The sequence below is a fragment of the Rhinatrema bivittatum genome, chromosome 1 (genome assembly GCF_901001135.1).
Source record: "Rhinatrema bivittatum chromosome 1, aRhiBiv1.1, whole genome shotgun sequence".
Lineage (NCBI taxonomy): Eukaryota > Metazoa > Chordata > Amphibia > Gymnophiona > Rhinatrematidae > Rhinatrema > Rhinatrema bivittatum.
In genome coordinates, this window is record NC_042615.1 from 515,772,604 (window position 1) to 515,790,359 (window position 17,756).

General features: G+C 45.0%; 1 protein-coding gene across 1 annotated transcript; it reads right to left on the reverse strand.

Moving 5' to 3' along the window:
• Positions 1-8,349: 8,349 nt before the first annotated feature.
• Positions 8,350-9,294, reverse strand: LOC115081391 (olfactory receptor 1468-like). The gene has a single exon (XM_029585846.1). It carries the CDS (start codon positions 9,292-9,294, stop codon positions 8,350-8,352), a length of 945 nt encoding a protein of 314 aa, XP_029441706.1.
• Positions 9,295-17,756: the final 8,462 nt, after the last annotated feature.

Consider the following 17,756-nt stretch of genomic DNA (forward strand, 5'->3'; position numbering starts at 1 on the left):
TGGCCCGCAGAGATCGCAAAAAAGTTCTCGTCTGGGCTCACGACTCCCTCTCCGGAGGTCACGCCGGAAGAGAGAGGACTCTCGATCTACTAAATCGCTACTATTGGTGGCCCAAGATACGACAAGATGTACGGTTATATGTAGATTCCTGCCCGGTCTGTGCAAGACAGAAACCTCTCAATGGCCGACCCTGGGGTCTTCTGCAACCACTGCCCATACCCACGGAGCCGTGGTCCCATATCGCCACGGATTTTGTTGTGGATTTGCCGGTATCTGAGGGTAACTCGGTAATATGGGTTACCGTGGACCGCTTCTCAAAAATGATTCATCTCGTTCCTCTGCCTAAATTACCTTCAGCACCAGAGCTAGCGCTACTATTCACACAGCACATCTTTCGGCCCCATGGTCTCCCGCAGAGTATTGTATCGGACAGAGGGCCACAGTTTACTGCTCGTTTCTGGCGTGCTCTTTGCAAAAAGTTTGGGGTGCAACTGAATTTGTCCACAGCATTCCATCCGCAGAGTAATGGACAAACTGAACGCATGAACCGGTCGCTAAAAACTTTCCTTCGAAGTTTCATCTCCGAGAGAGGGACTAACTGGGTTTCCCTGCTACCTTGGGCCGAGTTCGCCTACAACAATCATACTCATGCAGCTACTGGACAAACCCCCTTCCAGATAGTATTTGGTCACCATCCGAGACCCCCTGTACCTGTTCCTATCTCTGTTCCTTCGCCAGCCGCTCAGACTGTTGCCCGTCAGTTCCATCAGCAATGGAGAATAATTCAACAGAGACTTGTCACAGCCTCGGAGAAATCCCAACGGAGTGCCAATCGCCACCGACGGCCAGCCCCAGTGTTTCTACCTGGCACCAAGGTATGGTTGAGTACCAGAAACCTCCAGTTGCCTAACCGAACTCGTAAGTTGGCACCTAGGTACTGCGGTCCCTTTCAAATAGCAGAACGTATTGGACTAGTTTCTTACCGGCTTCGCCTTCCCTCTTCTCTCCGCATACATAACGTGTTCCCACGTTTCCCTGCTGAAGCCTGTGATACTCTCACGGTTCCATCGTCCAACTACGGATGCACTATCTTCTTCCTCTGAGGATCCTACTTACCGAGTACGGGAAGTCCTGGATACCCGCTTCCACGGCCGTTGTTGGGAATACCTCTTGGCTTGGGAGGGTTGTGGTCCCGAGGAGAATTCTTGGGAGCCGGCTCGGAACATCTTGGACAAGTCACTGCTACACCAATTTCATATGGACAATCCCGGAAAGCCAGGGCCTCTGCGGAGGGGGCGTAAGAAGGGGGGTACTGTTATCGCCGCGGTCGCCGCGTCAGCGACCGGGCTCCTACCTCCTCAGCTGGGTCCGGGGGTCTGCCGCAAGCCGCGGGAGCCAGGGCCGGCCTGGCCGCATGGCGGTGATCCTCCCTCGTGGAGGACGCTGCCGAGCTCGGGAGATGGCTCCGCCCCCGAAGGGGAACGCGCGCGCGCGAGGGGCCGGCTTTTGACGGTCCAGCACCCGGATGTGCTGAACCGCCCCCTCTCTGACGTCAGCACCGGCGGGGAATTTAAGTCGCCTTCACTCCTTCCTACTTTGCCTTGCAACGAGTTCACTTCGGTGGATTAGTTGCTGCTCCAGGTGCCCCTGTTTCTGCTTGTCAGTCTCAGCATTCCAGTTTCCAGTTTCCTGTTGCCTGCCTTGATCCCGGATTGTCTTCTCGCTTCTGATTCCTGCTGCCTGCCTTGACCACGGATTGTTTCCTCGCTTCTGATTCCTGCTGCCTGCCTTGACCACGGATTGTTTTCTCGCTCCAGACTCCAGCTGCCTGCCTTGTTCACGGTGCGTCTCTCTCTCCTGCCTTCACGCCTGTTCCAGTTCCGGTCCGGGTCTTCCACGCCAGTCCTCGCCTAAGACCCAGCGGTCCAGGTCCCTACGGGCTCCTCCTGGGGGGACCTCGGACTTCCAGGGTGAAGCCACCTAAGTCCTAGCGACCCGGGCGTTCACAGCTCCTCTGGGGGCGTCACGGGTTTCCAGGCGAAGGTTCATCTACGGCTGTGCGTGTCTGCCTCCCGACCACTTCCCAGCAGGGGTCGGCCCAAGGATCCACTTCCGGATTTCAACACCTACCTACACTGTGTAAGCAAGGGTGATTACACTGCTTCGTGCCCAGAGAAATAAGGAATCAGCCATGCCTAGGGTTAGCAGAAGAACCTGCCCTAGGCAATACCCATTCCACTCCTCCTTGAAGAATTATTTTGACTGTCTAATTAAGTTATGGAAATAAGATCCTCTTCTTGGAGGTCTTTTTGGATTCCAACACTGCTAGCAACTTAATTTAGAAAGCTCTGGTGAAGGAGTTCCAGATATCTCTAGTGCCACTGAAAAACCCTGCTTGCATTGCGTCTGTCTATGGGGAATTATTACCCGGCAGTATTCACTACATGACAGAAACCTATTCTTCTAAGATTAGACCTTTTACATGAAGAACATAGCTCATTCTTCATGCTCTGGAAGTCTGTAAACCCTGCCCTGGCTATAATGTCATTGACCAGTTGAGAATTGCTAGAACAGAGGAATCCTCCCCTGGAGAGCCCACTGTTTTAAAACTTGTCTTCTTCCTCACACATCCTCTTAGGAAGCTTGACTCAGCAGAACCTTCCACACTCCCAGGATTAACCATGCCTTATGCTGCTTTTTGTTATGAATGAGCGGTGTTTGGGTGGATCCTTGGGTACTGTGGCAAATGACCATGCCCACAGGGAGGAGCCCCATGAGGAGCCACAGCACTAGGCTAGACTCAGAACGCACAAACACAGTTAGTTCTTTATTAAACAGCTTTGAAGAGTGCCACCAGAAGTAGCAGTAGTGAGGCAGTCTGGAGTTGCAGTCTCAGGGACCTCGGCAGAGGGAGCCCTTCTCACCCCGTTGGTATTGGGAGGTTCAAAAGCAGGTTTCCCGGCAAGGAAGTACTGTGGATGAGATATACTGAGAGTTATTGTACTCACTAGGGGGTGGATTTTAAGAGCCCTGCTCGCCTAAATCCGCCCAAATCCGGGCGGATTTAGGTGAGCAGGGCCCTGCGCGCCGGTAGGCCTATGTTCAATAGGCCTACCGGCGCGCGCAGACCCCGGGACTCGCGTAAGTCCCGGGGTTTGGCGAGGGGGGGCGTGTCGGGGGCGGGCCCGAGCCGCGCGGCGTTTAGGGGGCATGTCGGCAGCGTTTTGGGGGCGGGGCCGGGGCGTGGTTACGGCCCGGGGCGGTCCGGGGGCGTGGACGCGCCCTCCGGACCCGCCCCCAGGTTGCGTCCCGGCGCGCTAGCGGCCCCGCTGGCGCGCGGGGATTTATGCCTCCCAGAGGGAGGCGTAAATCCCCCGACAAAGGTAAGGAGGGGTTTTAGACGGGCCGGGGGGGGGGGGTTAGGTAGAGGAAGGGAGGGGAAGGTGAGGGGAGGGTGTTAGAGGATTCCCTCCGCGGCCGCTCCGATTTCGGAGCGGCCTCGGAAGGAACGGGGGTAGGCTGCACGGCTTGGCGCGCGCCGGCTATACAGAATCGATAGCCTTGCACGCGCCGATCCAGGATTTTAGCGGATACTCGCGGATACGCGCGTATCTACTAAAATCCCGCGTACTTTTGCTTGCGCCTGATGCGCCAGCAAAAGTACGCCAAATCGCGCGGTTTGAAAATCTACCCCTAGGTGTTTGCTGTAGATAGGCGATTCTACTAAGTTTTAGAAATAAATGCAGACACCGAGGCAGGGAGAGCAGGCCCTCGAGGAGCGAGTACCTGTTCCCTGTAAGGCACCTGAAATAAAGCAGATGGCCCCCGAGGAGCGGGTACCCAGGTTAGCAGTTACCCCGAAGGGCAGAGGGAGAGCTTCCAGTAGCAGCACGGAAGTGGCAGAGTAGTGTAGACAGGAACTGAATGTATCCGGAATCAAGTCCTTGCTAACTCAATGAGCTAGCAAAATAGTAGATATTACATATCCGGAAGGAGTGACGTCAGTAAGGGGGAACGCCCCCGAGGTTCTCGCCAAGTGTTGCATAAAGACGTGGATGATGCATGCATGCACACCCTAGTAAGTACCTGGGAGGAGCATGGCGGGAGGCAGCACCATAGCTGTTCCTGGGATGCCGGAGAGGTCGGCTTGTAGATGCGGCGGTAGCCATCTTTCCTAGGTAAGTGGGAGGAGCCGTGAATAAGGTGAGGCAAATGGGCAAAGCCATCTAGCACCGATGGACGCAATACTTTTGCACATGTTTTCAGTTAAAAAAAACAAGGCAGAGGATTTATTTGCCCATCATCCCTATGACTGTGCCATAAACCCAATGCTGGGCATTACCCATTGTCCATTCCAGAGACTATGGCTATGTCCGAATACATCTGGGAGAACCTTGAAAGAGGGTTGATCAGATCATCCTCCTCTCCTCTCCCTTTGAGACTTTGTTCTTCACAGTGGGCAAGAAGTTTGGTTCTCTACACCCATGTTTTTTACTATGGGTGTTTAAATGCCATTACCATTAAAAATAAATACCCCTTTACCATAATATCAGAATCGTTCAACTGCTGTCAAAGAGCTACTATCTTCACTAAGTTGAATCTACAGGTGGGCATATACAGTAACCTCATACTATTGTTTGAAGGTGATAAATGGAAAATTGCTTTTAACATCCAGAATGGCCACTACAAGTACCCAGTGTTGCCCTTCAGCCTCTTTAGTGCCCCTGTGGTTTTTCAAAGTTTTGCCAATGACATATTCAGAGACTTACTGTATATTTGTATCATAGTAGAATGAAATTCTGATCTACTCACTCATCTCCATGCTTACCAAATCCATGTCAAGATTGTCCTTCTGTGGTTAACAGAACATACTCTTTATGCCAAATTTAAGAAATGTCAGAACTCCCATTCTTGGACTATGTAATGTGTCAGCTAAGCAAGGCCTGCAAATGGACCCATTTAAATGATCCTCAATTATGTATTTACCATGACCAATGGCCATCAAAGCAACTCAGCGATTTCCAGGATTCACCAACTATTACAGACAATTTATCACTATTCACTCTTATTGCCTCCATTACTGTGCTTTCTAAAAGAGGGGCGAGTGCCAAGGACTGGCCACCCAAAACAATCCAAGCATTTGCCCATCTAAAAGAGGCTTTCCTCTCTGCGCAAGTGCTTCAAAGACCAGACTCCATGCAGTCCTTCTTTCTGGAAGTCAATGCCTGCTCACTGGGTGTGTGGACCATCTTTCTCAGTTTTCTCCCAGCAGCAAATTGTTGCCCTGCTTTTTTTTCTCTAGAAAATTTTCTCCAGCAAAAATTATGGCATAGGTGATCATGAACTCCTTACCATTAAATAAGCACTGGAAGAGTGATGTCATCTACTGGAAGTTGCCCTACACCCCCTTATCATCTTCACAGATCATAAAAACTTACTATATCTTCAAATCGCCAGAAGGCTCAGCTCTCAACAGACCAGATGGTCTCTATTCTTCACCAAGTTTGACATTTTCCTAAATGATTGCCCAGCAGAGAAAACGTTAAAGCAGATGCCATGACCAGATCCTTTGACCCTAAATACTTCTTTAATACCCCTCAGCATCTTATTAAACTAGCCAAGATCATCACTGTCACCCCATTGCACTGCCTGGAATCCCCACTGGAAAGAAGCTATGCCTAAGCATCTCCGACAGAGAGTCATGAAATCACCCATGACTCTAATTTGGCTGGCAACCAGGGAATATGTAAGACAGAAACATCTCCAGAAACTAATGGTGGTCCAACTTGGTCAAAGAAGTGCATACTTACATCTCTTCTTGAACAACCTATGTGCAAAATAAAATCACCCACCAATGACCAGAGAGTTTACTTCATCCCCTACCGATGCACCAGAATCCCTGGACTCATGTATCTCTTGTTGTGTTCCGCAGCCATGCTAGGTCATGACCACGATCCCCCTACCTTGCCTGAGATGGCGAACCGCCGTGGGAGTCCCGGGAGAAGGTCACGATTTGAGGCCCATTGCTCCGGCACGGGTCCCCGTGCTGCTCACCACAGGGGGAGCCGTCCTGCTCCCCCCTCACGGCGTCCAGCAGCGTTTTCCTCCACGGAATGAGGTATGAGGCCGCGCCTTCTTGGCTGATTTAAAGGGACCTGATGCAGGTGGTCCCTATCAGCCAGAGCAGAGATTCTCTGGTGTGTGACTTCGGACTGGCAAGCGGTGATTCCTCGGTGTGTGACCTCAGACTGGTAAGCGACTTCCCTCTGGCACTGGACCTTGGACTCCTTCTTGACCGTTGTCTTCAAGGGCCCGCCTAAGTCCCAGTGGCCCAGGTCCCTACGGGCTCCTCCCGGGGGGACCGCAGGTCTCCAGGGGTGAAGATCCAGTCAGCCCTTGCCCCGAGTTCCTTGACCTCTCAAAGGTCCACCTAAGTCCCAGCAGTCTGGGTCCCTACGGGGGACCACAGACTTCCAGTGGCGAAGACAAAGCTCCTCTCTTCTCGTCTCTGCATCCGCCTCCACAGTCGCCTCAGTCTCCAGTGTTAAGGGTCAGCTGGTCACGTCTCCTGCTCTGCCTCGCCACCCGACGGGAGAACCTACGGATCTTTTCCTAAGGTATACCATCCTCCCGTCGGTCCAAGGGTTCACAGCCTGAGCATAACATCTCTGGATTTTCTTTTGGAATTATCCCCCTTTTTGAGGCACACTGTTATCTAGGTAGTCATGGACTGGTTTTCCATGATGTCCCATTTCATTTCTCTCGAAGTCTTTTACCCATAGCCCTGGATCTCTTCCACCAATTTTTACAGCATATATTCCGGCTACATGGACTACCTGAACACATCATTAGCAACCACGTAGTTCAGTTTACTTCAAGATTTTGGCAAGTCCACTGCAAACAGTTGGAAGTGACACTAGAATTTTCCTCTGCTTATCACCCTTGGTTGAATAGCCAGATAGAGAGAGTTAATCAGATCCTAGAGAGCTTTCTCAGAGTCTATGTGTCAGCTAGGCAAGATGATTGGGTGAAACTTTTCGAGGTGTATTATAGAATATACCCCGCAACATCTTCTAAGTGTTGGAGGGAGTGCGTCTCTAGTGGTTCTTTCTTTCATATATGGTGGGAATGCCTACCGATAGCAGTGTTTTGGAAATCTATTACACAGTGGATGAACCAACTTTTTCAGGTCACCCTAATTCTGACTCCATTATCAGCATTACTGAACACTCCAATAGGAGAATTAGATAAACACCAACAGAAGCTATGTATGTATATATTGCTAGCCTCACGTACAACGATAGCCCAGTACTGGAAATCTGCAAAGATACCTACATTGCAGGAGGTGGAAGCCAAATTACAAACCTTTCGATGTTTAGATTTTTTGACAGCGGTGCAACACGACAGAGTAGCCTCACATATGCGGGTATGGAGTCCGCTTAGTGAATGAGTAATTACAGGCTTGGAAATGCTAGCCCCAGTAATCTATGAGATGTACCTTCCCTTAGCTTAATGGGGTACCATGGGGCTCAGGATTTTCACATTACTAGGAGAAGGAGATATGATTTTAATTGTCTTTTATGATGTATCATATGGTAGCGCCGTTTGTAAGTCAACCTTTAGTATATTGAGTGACAACCAACCAACTGACACTAGCGAATGCCTGTGAATGCCTACGGCATCGATGGAATGGAATGACTGTTATTGGCACCAGTACCGCAAGATGGAAGACAGCAAGACATACAAGCGGGAAAAGGGAGGGGGGGGGGATTGGGAATAAGTGGATGAGGTTCCATCCAGCAGCACTATGCTCTTGGCAAAATAGAATGGACAATATTGCTAATGTTTGGATACTGTTTAATACATGTTTATTCATTCTTATGGTATAATGTACAACAGTCTGGATTTGTACTGCATATGAAAACTTTAATAAAATTTAAATTAAAAATAAAAGGTTTGGATAAGTTCTTGGAGGAGAAGTCCATTAACTGCTTTTAATGAAGCTGACTTAGTAAATAGCCTCTGCTATTACTGGCATCAGTAGCATGGGATCTTCGCAGTGGGTACTTTCCAGGTACTTGTAGCCTGGTTTGGCCACTGTTGGAAACAGGACGTTGGGCTTGATGGACCGTTGGTCTGACCCAGTATGGCATGTTCTGATAGGGCTATACCTCATGATATATGACCTTTAGCACATGATATTTGCTGTTTAACACATATTATAGCACTATTGCATTTTCATAAATCTCACTATTAGTTTGCTTTCACTGCCTTGCTTGAACAGTTTTGCAACAAACAGCATTAACAGTGAAAGAGAAGACTGTCCAACTTCTTACATCATAATTGTTTCTACATGCTCTGAGGACCACGTTTTCTCAACATTGTTCTCCTCAGTGCATCCTTCATTTCATTGTTCCTCAGGCTATAAATAAATGGGTTTAACATGGGAGTCAGTACAGTGTACACCACTGCAACAACCCTGTCCTTCTCTGGGGAATATGCTGAAGATGGCCGCACATACATAACAATAATAGACCCATACAATAAAGTTACAACGGTGAGATGGGAGGAGCAGGTGGAGAAGGCTTTGTGCCTCCCCTCCGCAGATGACATCTTCAGAATAGCTGTGATAATGCGACAGTAAGATAACACTATTATTACAAAGGGCAGCATTAGAGAGAAAGGTCCCTCAATAAAGATCATAAGTTCATTAAGGGAGGTATCAGTGCATGAAAGCTTATAGAGTCCAGTAAGATCACAAAAGAAATGGTTAATAATGTTGAAGCCACAGAAAGATAACCTAAGTAGCATAAGAGTGTGTAAAAGAGCCTTAAGACCACCCCCAACAAAGGACCCAGTCACTAACCAGTGACACAGCCTCGAATTCATCACCAGTGTATACCGCAAAGGATAACAGATAGCCACATAGCGGTCATAGGCCATCGCCGCTAGAAGGAAACACTCTGCTCCGACAATAAAAATTAAGAAGTACACCTGAGTTAGGCAGCCAGCGAAGGAGATACTTTTGTTCTCAGAGAGCAGGTTTCGCAGCAAGTTTGGAACAGTGACTGATATAAAACAGATGTCCACTGAGGACAGGATGCTGAGGAAAAAGTACATGGGGGTATGGAGACGAGCATCAATACGGATCACAGAGATGATAGCTCCATTTCCCAATAAGGTGATGAGGTACATGATCAGAAATGTCACGAAGAGGACAATGCGTTGCTCCCGAACAGGCACCAAGCCAAGCAGAATAAAGCTGGTCACAGAGGTTTCATTTCTATTTGCCATTTCATGAAGCATAATCTATAAAAACAGGAAGAGAGATTCATAATGAACAACTTTGTCAGAGAGTGCATTCTATATTTTTTAATTTTATTCTGTCCTATTCACCACAACATCTAGAGTTTTCCCAGGAAGTCAATATACATGTTTTCAATTTGTGAAACCTCTTATTAAGCTCATTTGGCTACATTTTTAAAAGCTTCATTGGAAATGAAGCACCAAACTTGCAGGCTTAAATACATACATTTTAAAGCTAGGATCCGGGTAACTATAGACCAGTGAGCCTGACTTCAGTTCCGGGAAAAATAGTGGAAACTATTCTCAAGATCAAAATCGAAGAGCATATAGAAAGACATGGTTTAATGGAACACAATCAACATGGATTTACCCAAGAGAAGTCTTGCCTAACATATCTGCTTCATTTTTTTGAAGGGGTTAATAAACAAGTGGATAAAGGTGAACCGGTAGATGTAGTGTATTTGGATTTTCAGAAAGTGTTTGACAAAGTCCATCATGAGAGGCTTCTACGAAAACTAAAAAGTCATGGGATAGGAGGCGATGTCCTTTTGTGGATTACAAGCTGGTTAAAAGACAGGAAACAGAGAGTAGGATTAAATGGTCAATTTTCTCAGTGGAAAAGGGTAAACAGTGGAGTGCCTCAAGGATCTGTACTTGGACCGGTGCTTTTCAATATATATATAAATGATCTGGAAAGGAATACGACGAGTGAGGTTATCAAATTTGAGGATGAAACAAAATTATTCAGTGTAGTTAAATCACAAGCGGACTGTGATACATTACAGGAGGACCTTGCAAGACTGGAAGATTGGGCATCCAAATGGCAGATGAAATTTAATGTGGACAAGTACAAGGTGTTGCATATAGGGAAAAATAACCCTTGCTGTAGTTACACGATGTTAGGTTCCATATTAGGAGCTACCACCCAGGAAAAAGATCTAGGCATCATAGTGGATAATACTTTAAAATTGTCAGCTCAGTGTGCTGCAGCAGTCAAAAAAAGAAAACAGAATGATAGGAATTATTAAGAAGGGAATGGTTAATAAAATGGAAAATGTCATAATGCCTCTATATCACTCCATGGTGAGACCGCACCTTGAATACTGTTTACAATTCTGGTCGCTGCATCTCAAAAAAGATATAGTTGTGATGGAGAAGGTACAGAGAAGGGCAACCAAAATGATAAAGGGGATGGAACAGTTCCCCTATGAGGAAAGGCTGAAGAGGTTAGGACTGTTCAACTTGGAAAAGAGACAACTGAGGGGGGATGTGATAGAGGTCTTTAAGGTACTGAGAGGTCTTGAATGAGTAGATGTGACTCGGTTATTTACACTTTCGAATAATAGAAGGACTAGGGGGCACTCCATTAAGTTAGCAAGTAGCACATTTAAGACTAATCGGAGAAAATTCTTTTTCACTCAACGCACAATAAAGCTCTGGAATTTGTTGCCATAGGATGTGCTTAGTGCAGTTAGTGTAGCTGCGTTCAAAAAAGGTTTGAATAAGTTCTTGGAGGAGAAGTCCATTAATGACAATTAATCAAGTTTACTTAGGGAATAGCCACTGCTATTAATTACATCAATAGCATGGGATCTTCTTAGTGTTTGGGTAATTGCCAGGTTGTTGTGGCCTGGTTTGGCCTCTGTTGGAAACAGGATGCTGGGCTTGATGGACCCTTGGTCTGACCCAGCATGGCAATTTCTTATGTTCTTATATTCTTAGGAATCTAAAGCATCTTCAAAAGCCATTTTCTATGTGCTTCTGTTTAGACACCCAGCTAAGAAATTGTGTTGGGAGCACATTTTCAAGTTAGACACAATAGAGCTAATGTTCTTTCTGTGAGACTTCAAAGTAGCCTATATTTTACATTTAACTATTTATCCAATCTAATAATAGGGATGTGCGTTCATTTTTCAAAAAATGGATTTTCAGAATAAAAAAAATCTCTTGTTGGTTTGTTCTGGAGGGAATGAATGAAAAATAGACTTGGCCAAAATTTTTTGGATATTTTAATTCATTATAAATTTTTTAAAAATGTTAAATAATTGTAAAAAAATGCCCCCACACTCTTTATATACTTGTACTGCTATACAAAAAAATGGCAACAACCAGCCCTGAGACCACCACCATTTTGTTGACATCAAACTTTGCACCATTCTTAGGGCCAACTTGCCCCAGTTTTAAAGAGGAAGCAGGTGGTGCAGGAGTGTCTGGGGATCACACTTGCCCCTTTCTAAAAGAAAGACTCCCATGAAGAGGTAAGTTGGGTCCAGGGAAGGCCCCAGTTTCTTTGTGGGGGTTCAGGGATTGAAGCCAAGGAGCCCAGAGAGATTCTGCCTGGGCTTGGCTTAGCCCAACCTGTAGAACCCCTTTCTCCAGCCCAAGGTCATTGGTGGGGCTGGGGAGGAGTAGATAGGCCCATGGAGGACCCTAATCCTGTGGAAGCAGTTAGCGGTTAGTCAGGCCCCATTTTATTTGATTTTTCTTTTGAAAAGAAACAATGAAAACTCTAACAAGAGGAGTTGCTTTGTACACTGCAGTCTCTGCTAGCTACATTGTACAAATCAACTCCTTTTCATCACTTATGAGGTCTAAAATTCTTTAATGATGTCAATTTTACAATGAATACCTCTGCATGTTTCTGTAACACCACCCCACAAACCCCAATCCACCTCCCGAAAACTCACCCCGATTCAAAGTGCCCCCTTATAATGGTCCACATATTGAGTCTCAGGCTGAGCCTCATAAAAAGAGTTTCTTTCTCTCTCTCTCTCAAGAGACACCCAGCTAAGAAATCCAGGGAAGGGGAAGGGGAAGAGACCCCTTCCCCTTCCCTGGATTTCTATGCCTACTGAAGAGCTGTGCTGGCTCAGGAAAATTAGGGGTTACAAGGGTCAGTGCTTGAATGACCCACCTACTTTTTCTGGGTGTGCATACATTTATGTACACACGCCCCTCTCGGCTATTTAAAATGCACGTAGCTCACACACAGCCCACTTATGCGCATATGTGGGTGTTTTTGCACACAGAACATTTTTTAAAACTACCTGTTAGTGAATTAGGCACTTAATAATGTTTGAAAATCTGCCCAAAGTTTTATGTGCAAATACGCTTAGACACAAATTTAGACTGTCAGGAGGCAGTTTTCATATTAGTCAAATAGCTGCAAAGTCCGTGGGCTCCTTATACCAACATTCTCTGTACCAATTCTTAAATTAAAAATATGCACATACATTTCCTTTGAAAATATACCCACAAAGATTTGCACCTGCTTTTTCTGCAGATACTTTTTGCCAACAAAAACAACAAACATAGCTTTCTTTCTCACCCTGAGAAAATCTCCACAACAAAACAGATAAAAGTACAGACCTTATAGATCAATGTGCATGCTTTTATCTGCATACAAGTTAGGCCATTTTCAGAGAGCTGATTTATACAGGTAAAACTGTTTTACTCTTGAAAACCCCTTTGAAAATTACCTTCTCTAAATACAACCATGAATTGCAAAAACATGTTTTAACATTAAGAATTATCTTTGTGCTTCTTTTTATAATTTATTACACAGAAATGTGATAGCAGAAAAAGACCATATTACAGCCTATCTACTAGGGATGTGCAGAGCAAAATTTTATGTTCATATTTTTTATGTCCGAAAGGGGGTCCCACTTGCGGCCAATATGGACATAAAAAAAATCCAATGAGTTGGGTATATGTACATATGTGCAAAAAAAAAATTTAAACCCCCTCACCCTCCTTAATCCCCCCCCCCAGACTTACCACAACTCCCTGGTGATCGAGCGAGGAGTGAGGACGTCATTTCTGCAATCCTTGGCGAGAAGCATGTGACGTCGGTGGCACGTCGAGTGACGCGGCGTCACGTGATTCCCGGCTCGTTCGCGCCGGACGGCTCGTTCGGCCCAAAAAGAACTTTTGGCCAGCTTGGGGGGGCCTCCTGACCCCCCCAAGCTGGCCAAAAGTTCTTTTTGGGCCGAACGAGCCGTCCGGCGCGAACGAGCCGGGAATCACGTGGCGCCGCGTCACTCAGACGCGACGTCACGTGATTCCCGGCAAGTTCGCGCCGGACGGCTCGTTCGGCCCAAAAAGAACTTTTGGCCAGCTTGGGGGGGCCTCCTGACCCCCTCAAGCTGGCCAAAAGTTCTTTTTGGGCAGAACGAGCCGTCCGGCGCAAACTTGCCGGGAATCACATGACGTCGGCGTCACGTGATTCCCGGCTCGTTTGCGCCGGACGGCTCGTTCGGCCCAAAAAGAACTTTTGGCCAGCTTGGGGGGGTCAGGAGGCCCCCCCAAGCTGGCCAAAAGTTCTTTTTGGGCCGAACGAGCCGTCCGGCGCGAACGAGCCGGGAATCACGTGACGCCGGCGTCACTCGACATGCCGCCGACGTCACATGCTTCTCGCCAAGGATTGCAGAAATGGCGTCCTCACTCCTCGCTCCATCACCAGGGAGTTGTGGTAAGTCGGGGGGGGGGATTAAGGAGGGTGAGGGGGGTTTATATTTTTATTTTGGTTCAACAATCGCGATTTCCCACATATCGAACATATCTATGTTCGATATGTGGGAAATCCGATCGTTTATGTCGAATCAATTTTTTAAGTAAAAAAAAAATATGAGTTGCGTTTTACTAATGCGGTCAATCCGAATGCACACCCCTACTATCTACTAATAGGGATGGGAAGGGGGAAAACTGTGTTTCACTGAAATCTTTTGCTCAGTGTGCAGCAACAGCCAAGAAAGCAAATAGAATGCTAGGGATTACTAGGACAGGAATGGAGAATAAAACAGAGAGTATCATAATGCCTCTGTATCGCTCCATGGTGCGACTTCATCTTGAGTATTGTGTTCAGTTCTGGTAACTACATCTCAAGAAAGATATAGCAGAATTAGAAAAGGTACAGAGAAGGGTGACCAAGATGATAAAGGGGATGGAACAATTCCCCTTTGAAAAAAGACTAAAGAGGTTAGGACTCTTCAGCTTGGAGAAGAGAAGGCTGAGGGGATATATGATAGAGGTCTTTAAAATCATGAGTGGAATGGAACAAGTACATGTTAATCAGTTGTTTATCCCTTCAAAAAATACAAAGACAAAGGGACACACAATGAAGTTACTGGGTAATACATTTAAAACTGATAAGAGAAAATATGTTTTTACTCATCACATAATTAAGCTCTGGAATTCATTGCCAGAGGATATGGTGAAAGCTATTAGTATAGCTGTGTTTAAAAAAGGTTTGGACAGGTTCCTGGAGGAAAAGTCCATTAACATTATTAAAGGAGAGTTGCAGAAATCCACTGCTTATTCTTGGGATAAGCAGCTTGAAATTTATATACCCCTTAGGATCCTGCTGGGTACTTGCGACGTGGCTTGGCCACTGTTGGAAATAGGATACTGGGTTTGAAGGACCCTTGGTCTGACCCAGTATGGCAAGCCTTATGTTCTTATGTTTTTTGTTTCCTTTTTGGGAGGCTTTTTACTCACACATTTCATTTTCTTTAATTTTATTTCATATCTTTAATTTAAAAAAAATAAACATTGAAAAAAACAAGAAAAAACAGAAAAGAAAAAAAAGAATCAAGATCTCCCATGTCCCCCACTCATCCCTCAAAACAGGAAAAATGCCAGCTCCTACTTACCTAATCTGGGGGAGATCTGCAAATGAGACCTAGGCCCTAACCCAAGTCAGGGTCTTAAGTGGGGCCTAGGACGAGGTAGAAAGAACTGGTCCAAGGACTGATCCCTGTGGCAAACCATTAGGAATAGTCCTCTCCTTTGATGAACTCATTTTACCATTACTCTTTGTTTCCTTCCACTCATCCAGTTTTTAAACAATTCGGATACTTTGGGGCCCATACCAAGGGTGCTCAATTTATTTATATATTGCAAGTATTTATTACTTGTTCCATCTAAAAGTAATAGTCAGGTAAAAAGCACAGATATCATAATCCAATCACAATAACATCAAAATAGCACAGAATAACGTAAAATTATACTACAATGAAATGTTCTACAAAAATTAAATCAGAAGAAAGAGACAAATTAAGGTAGGAAATACCACAATAAAAAAAACTGCAACATATTGGCCATTGATTATTTATAAGTATGTTTATACAAAAAAGTCTTCAATTTCTTTTTGGATGAAAGAAAACAAGGCTCATTGTGCAGGTCATCTGTGAGAGAATTTCACATCATTGAGCCAACAATTGAGAACGTCTGTTCACATATTTCATAAAGATGAAATAATCTTGGTAAGGAAACATCTAGTAAGTTGCAGACCAGTGATCTAACAGATCAAGAAAGTCAATACAATTTAGCAGCTTACTAATACATACTGGAACATTATGACTTAATGCCTTATGAATCAACATCAAGACTGTACATTTGATTCATTGTAAAACAGGCAGCCAGCGGAATGAGCTTAGAATTGGTGTAATATATTCACTTCAGCTGGTGCTGGTCTGCAGTCTGGCTGCTGAGTTTTGAACCACTGGTAGTGATCTTAAAGAGCTTTTTGGCAGTTGAATGAGAAGAACTCTGACAAAGGCCTTATTGAAATCCAACTACATAATATGCCATGCTCTTTGCTCTTCCCAGTTCAGCTCTGTGATCACCCAATCCAAGAAATCAATCTGGTTCATCTGACAAGACTTATCTCTGATAAAACTATTTTGCCTTGAATTTTGTAATCAATAATAGAATAATAGAAGTTGCTATAGAATAGATATAAGCTGATGAACAATAAATAACCTGTTCCTTACACATTCTCATCCTTGATTTTCTATGAGCACTATTTTATAACTGTGCGCTAAGGAGTGAAATTTGCATTTATACATGGACTTCAGCCAAATGTACACTATAGATTTATACGCATAAGTCCACTTTGAAAATTAGCAGGACTGGACGTACATTTGTTAAGGAGAAGGGATAAATGTTCTTGTGAATATTTATGAGCATATGTTCAAAAAACAAAAATGCATATGCAAATGATTCCCCTGCCCCAATTCTACCCTTGGGCATGCCTCTTTTCAGGAAATGGAAAAGCACGTGTGAAATTGCTTCCACAAATACTGTTATGTGTACAACCACCTGGACTAATTTTCTAAAAGCTTATTTTAAGAACATAAGAACATAAGAAATTGCCATGCTGGGTCAAATCAAGGGTGCATGAAGCCCAGCATTCTGTTTCCAACAGAGGCCAAACCAGGCCACAAGAACCTGGCAAGTTCCCAAAAACTAAGTCTATCCTATGCTCCTAATGCTAGTAATAGCAATGGCTAAGTCAACTTGATTAATCGCAGGTAATGGACTTCTCCTCCAAGAACTTATCCAAACCTTTTTTAAACCCAGCTACACTAACTGCACTAACCACATCCTCTGGCAACAAATTCCAGAGCTTAACTGTGCGCTGAGTGAAAAAGAATTTTCTCCGATTAGTCTTAAATGTGCTACTTGCTAACTTCATGGAATGCCTTCTAGTCCTTCTATTATCTGAAAGTGTAAACAACCAATTCACATCTACTCATTGAAGACCTCTCATGATTTTAAAGACCTCTATCAAATCCCCCCTCAGTTGTCTCTTCTCCAGGCTGAACAGCCCTAACCTCTTCAGCCTTTTCTCATAGGGGAGCTGTTCCATCAACTTTATCATTTTGGTCACCCTTCTCTGTACCTTCTCCATCACAACTATATCTTTTTTTGAGATGCGGCGACCAGAATTGTACATAGTATTCAAGGTGTGGTCTCACCATGGAGCGATATAGAGGCAATATGACATTTTCCATTTTGTTAACTATTCCCTTCTTAATAATTCCTAAAATTCTGTTTGCTTTTTTCACTGCTGAAGCACACTGAGCCGACAATTTCAAAGTATTATCCACTATGATGCCTAGATATTTTTCCTGTGTGGTAGCTCCTAATTTGGAACCTAACATCGTGTAACTACAGCAAGGATTATTTTCCCTATATGCAACACCTTATACTTGTCCACATTAAATTTTATCTAACATTTGGATACCCAGTCTTCCAGTCTCACAAGGTCCCCCTGCAATTTATTACAATCCGCTTGTGATTTAACTACTCTGAATAATTTTGTATCATCTACAAATTTGATAATCTCACTCATCATACGTACCTGGCAAGTACCCAAAGCTAAGTCTATCCCATGCTACTGATGTTAGTAATAGCAGAACCTATTTTCTAAGACAACTTGATTAATATCAGGTAATAGACTTCTCCTCCAAGAACTTATCCAAACCTTTTTCAAACCCAGCTACACTAACTGCACTAACCACATCCTCTGGCAACAAATTCCAGAGTTTAATTGTGCTTTGAGTGAAAAAGAACTTTGTCCAATTAGTTCTAAATGTGCTAAATGCTAAGTTTATGGAGTGCCCCCTAGTCCTTTTATTATCCGAAAGAGTAAATAACTGATTCAC

What these genes read in the sequence shown, in the direction of transcription:
- LOC115081391 (XM_029585846.1), bottom strand. Translation starts at nt 9,294, where the DNA reads ATGGCAAATAGAAATGAAACCTCTGTGACCAGCTTTATTCTGCTTGGC.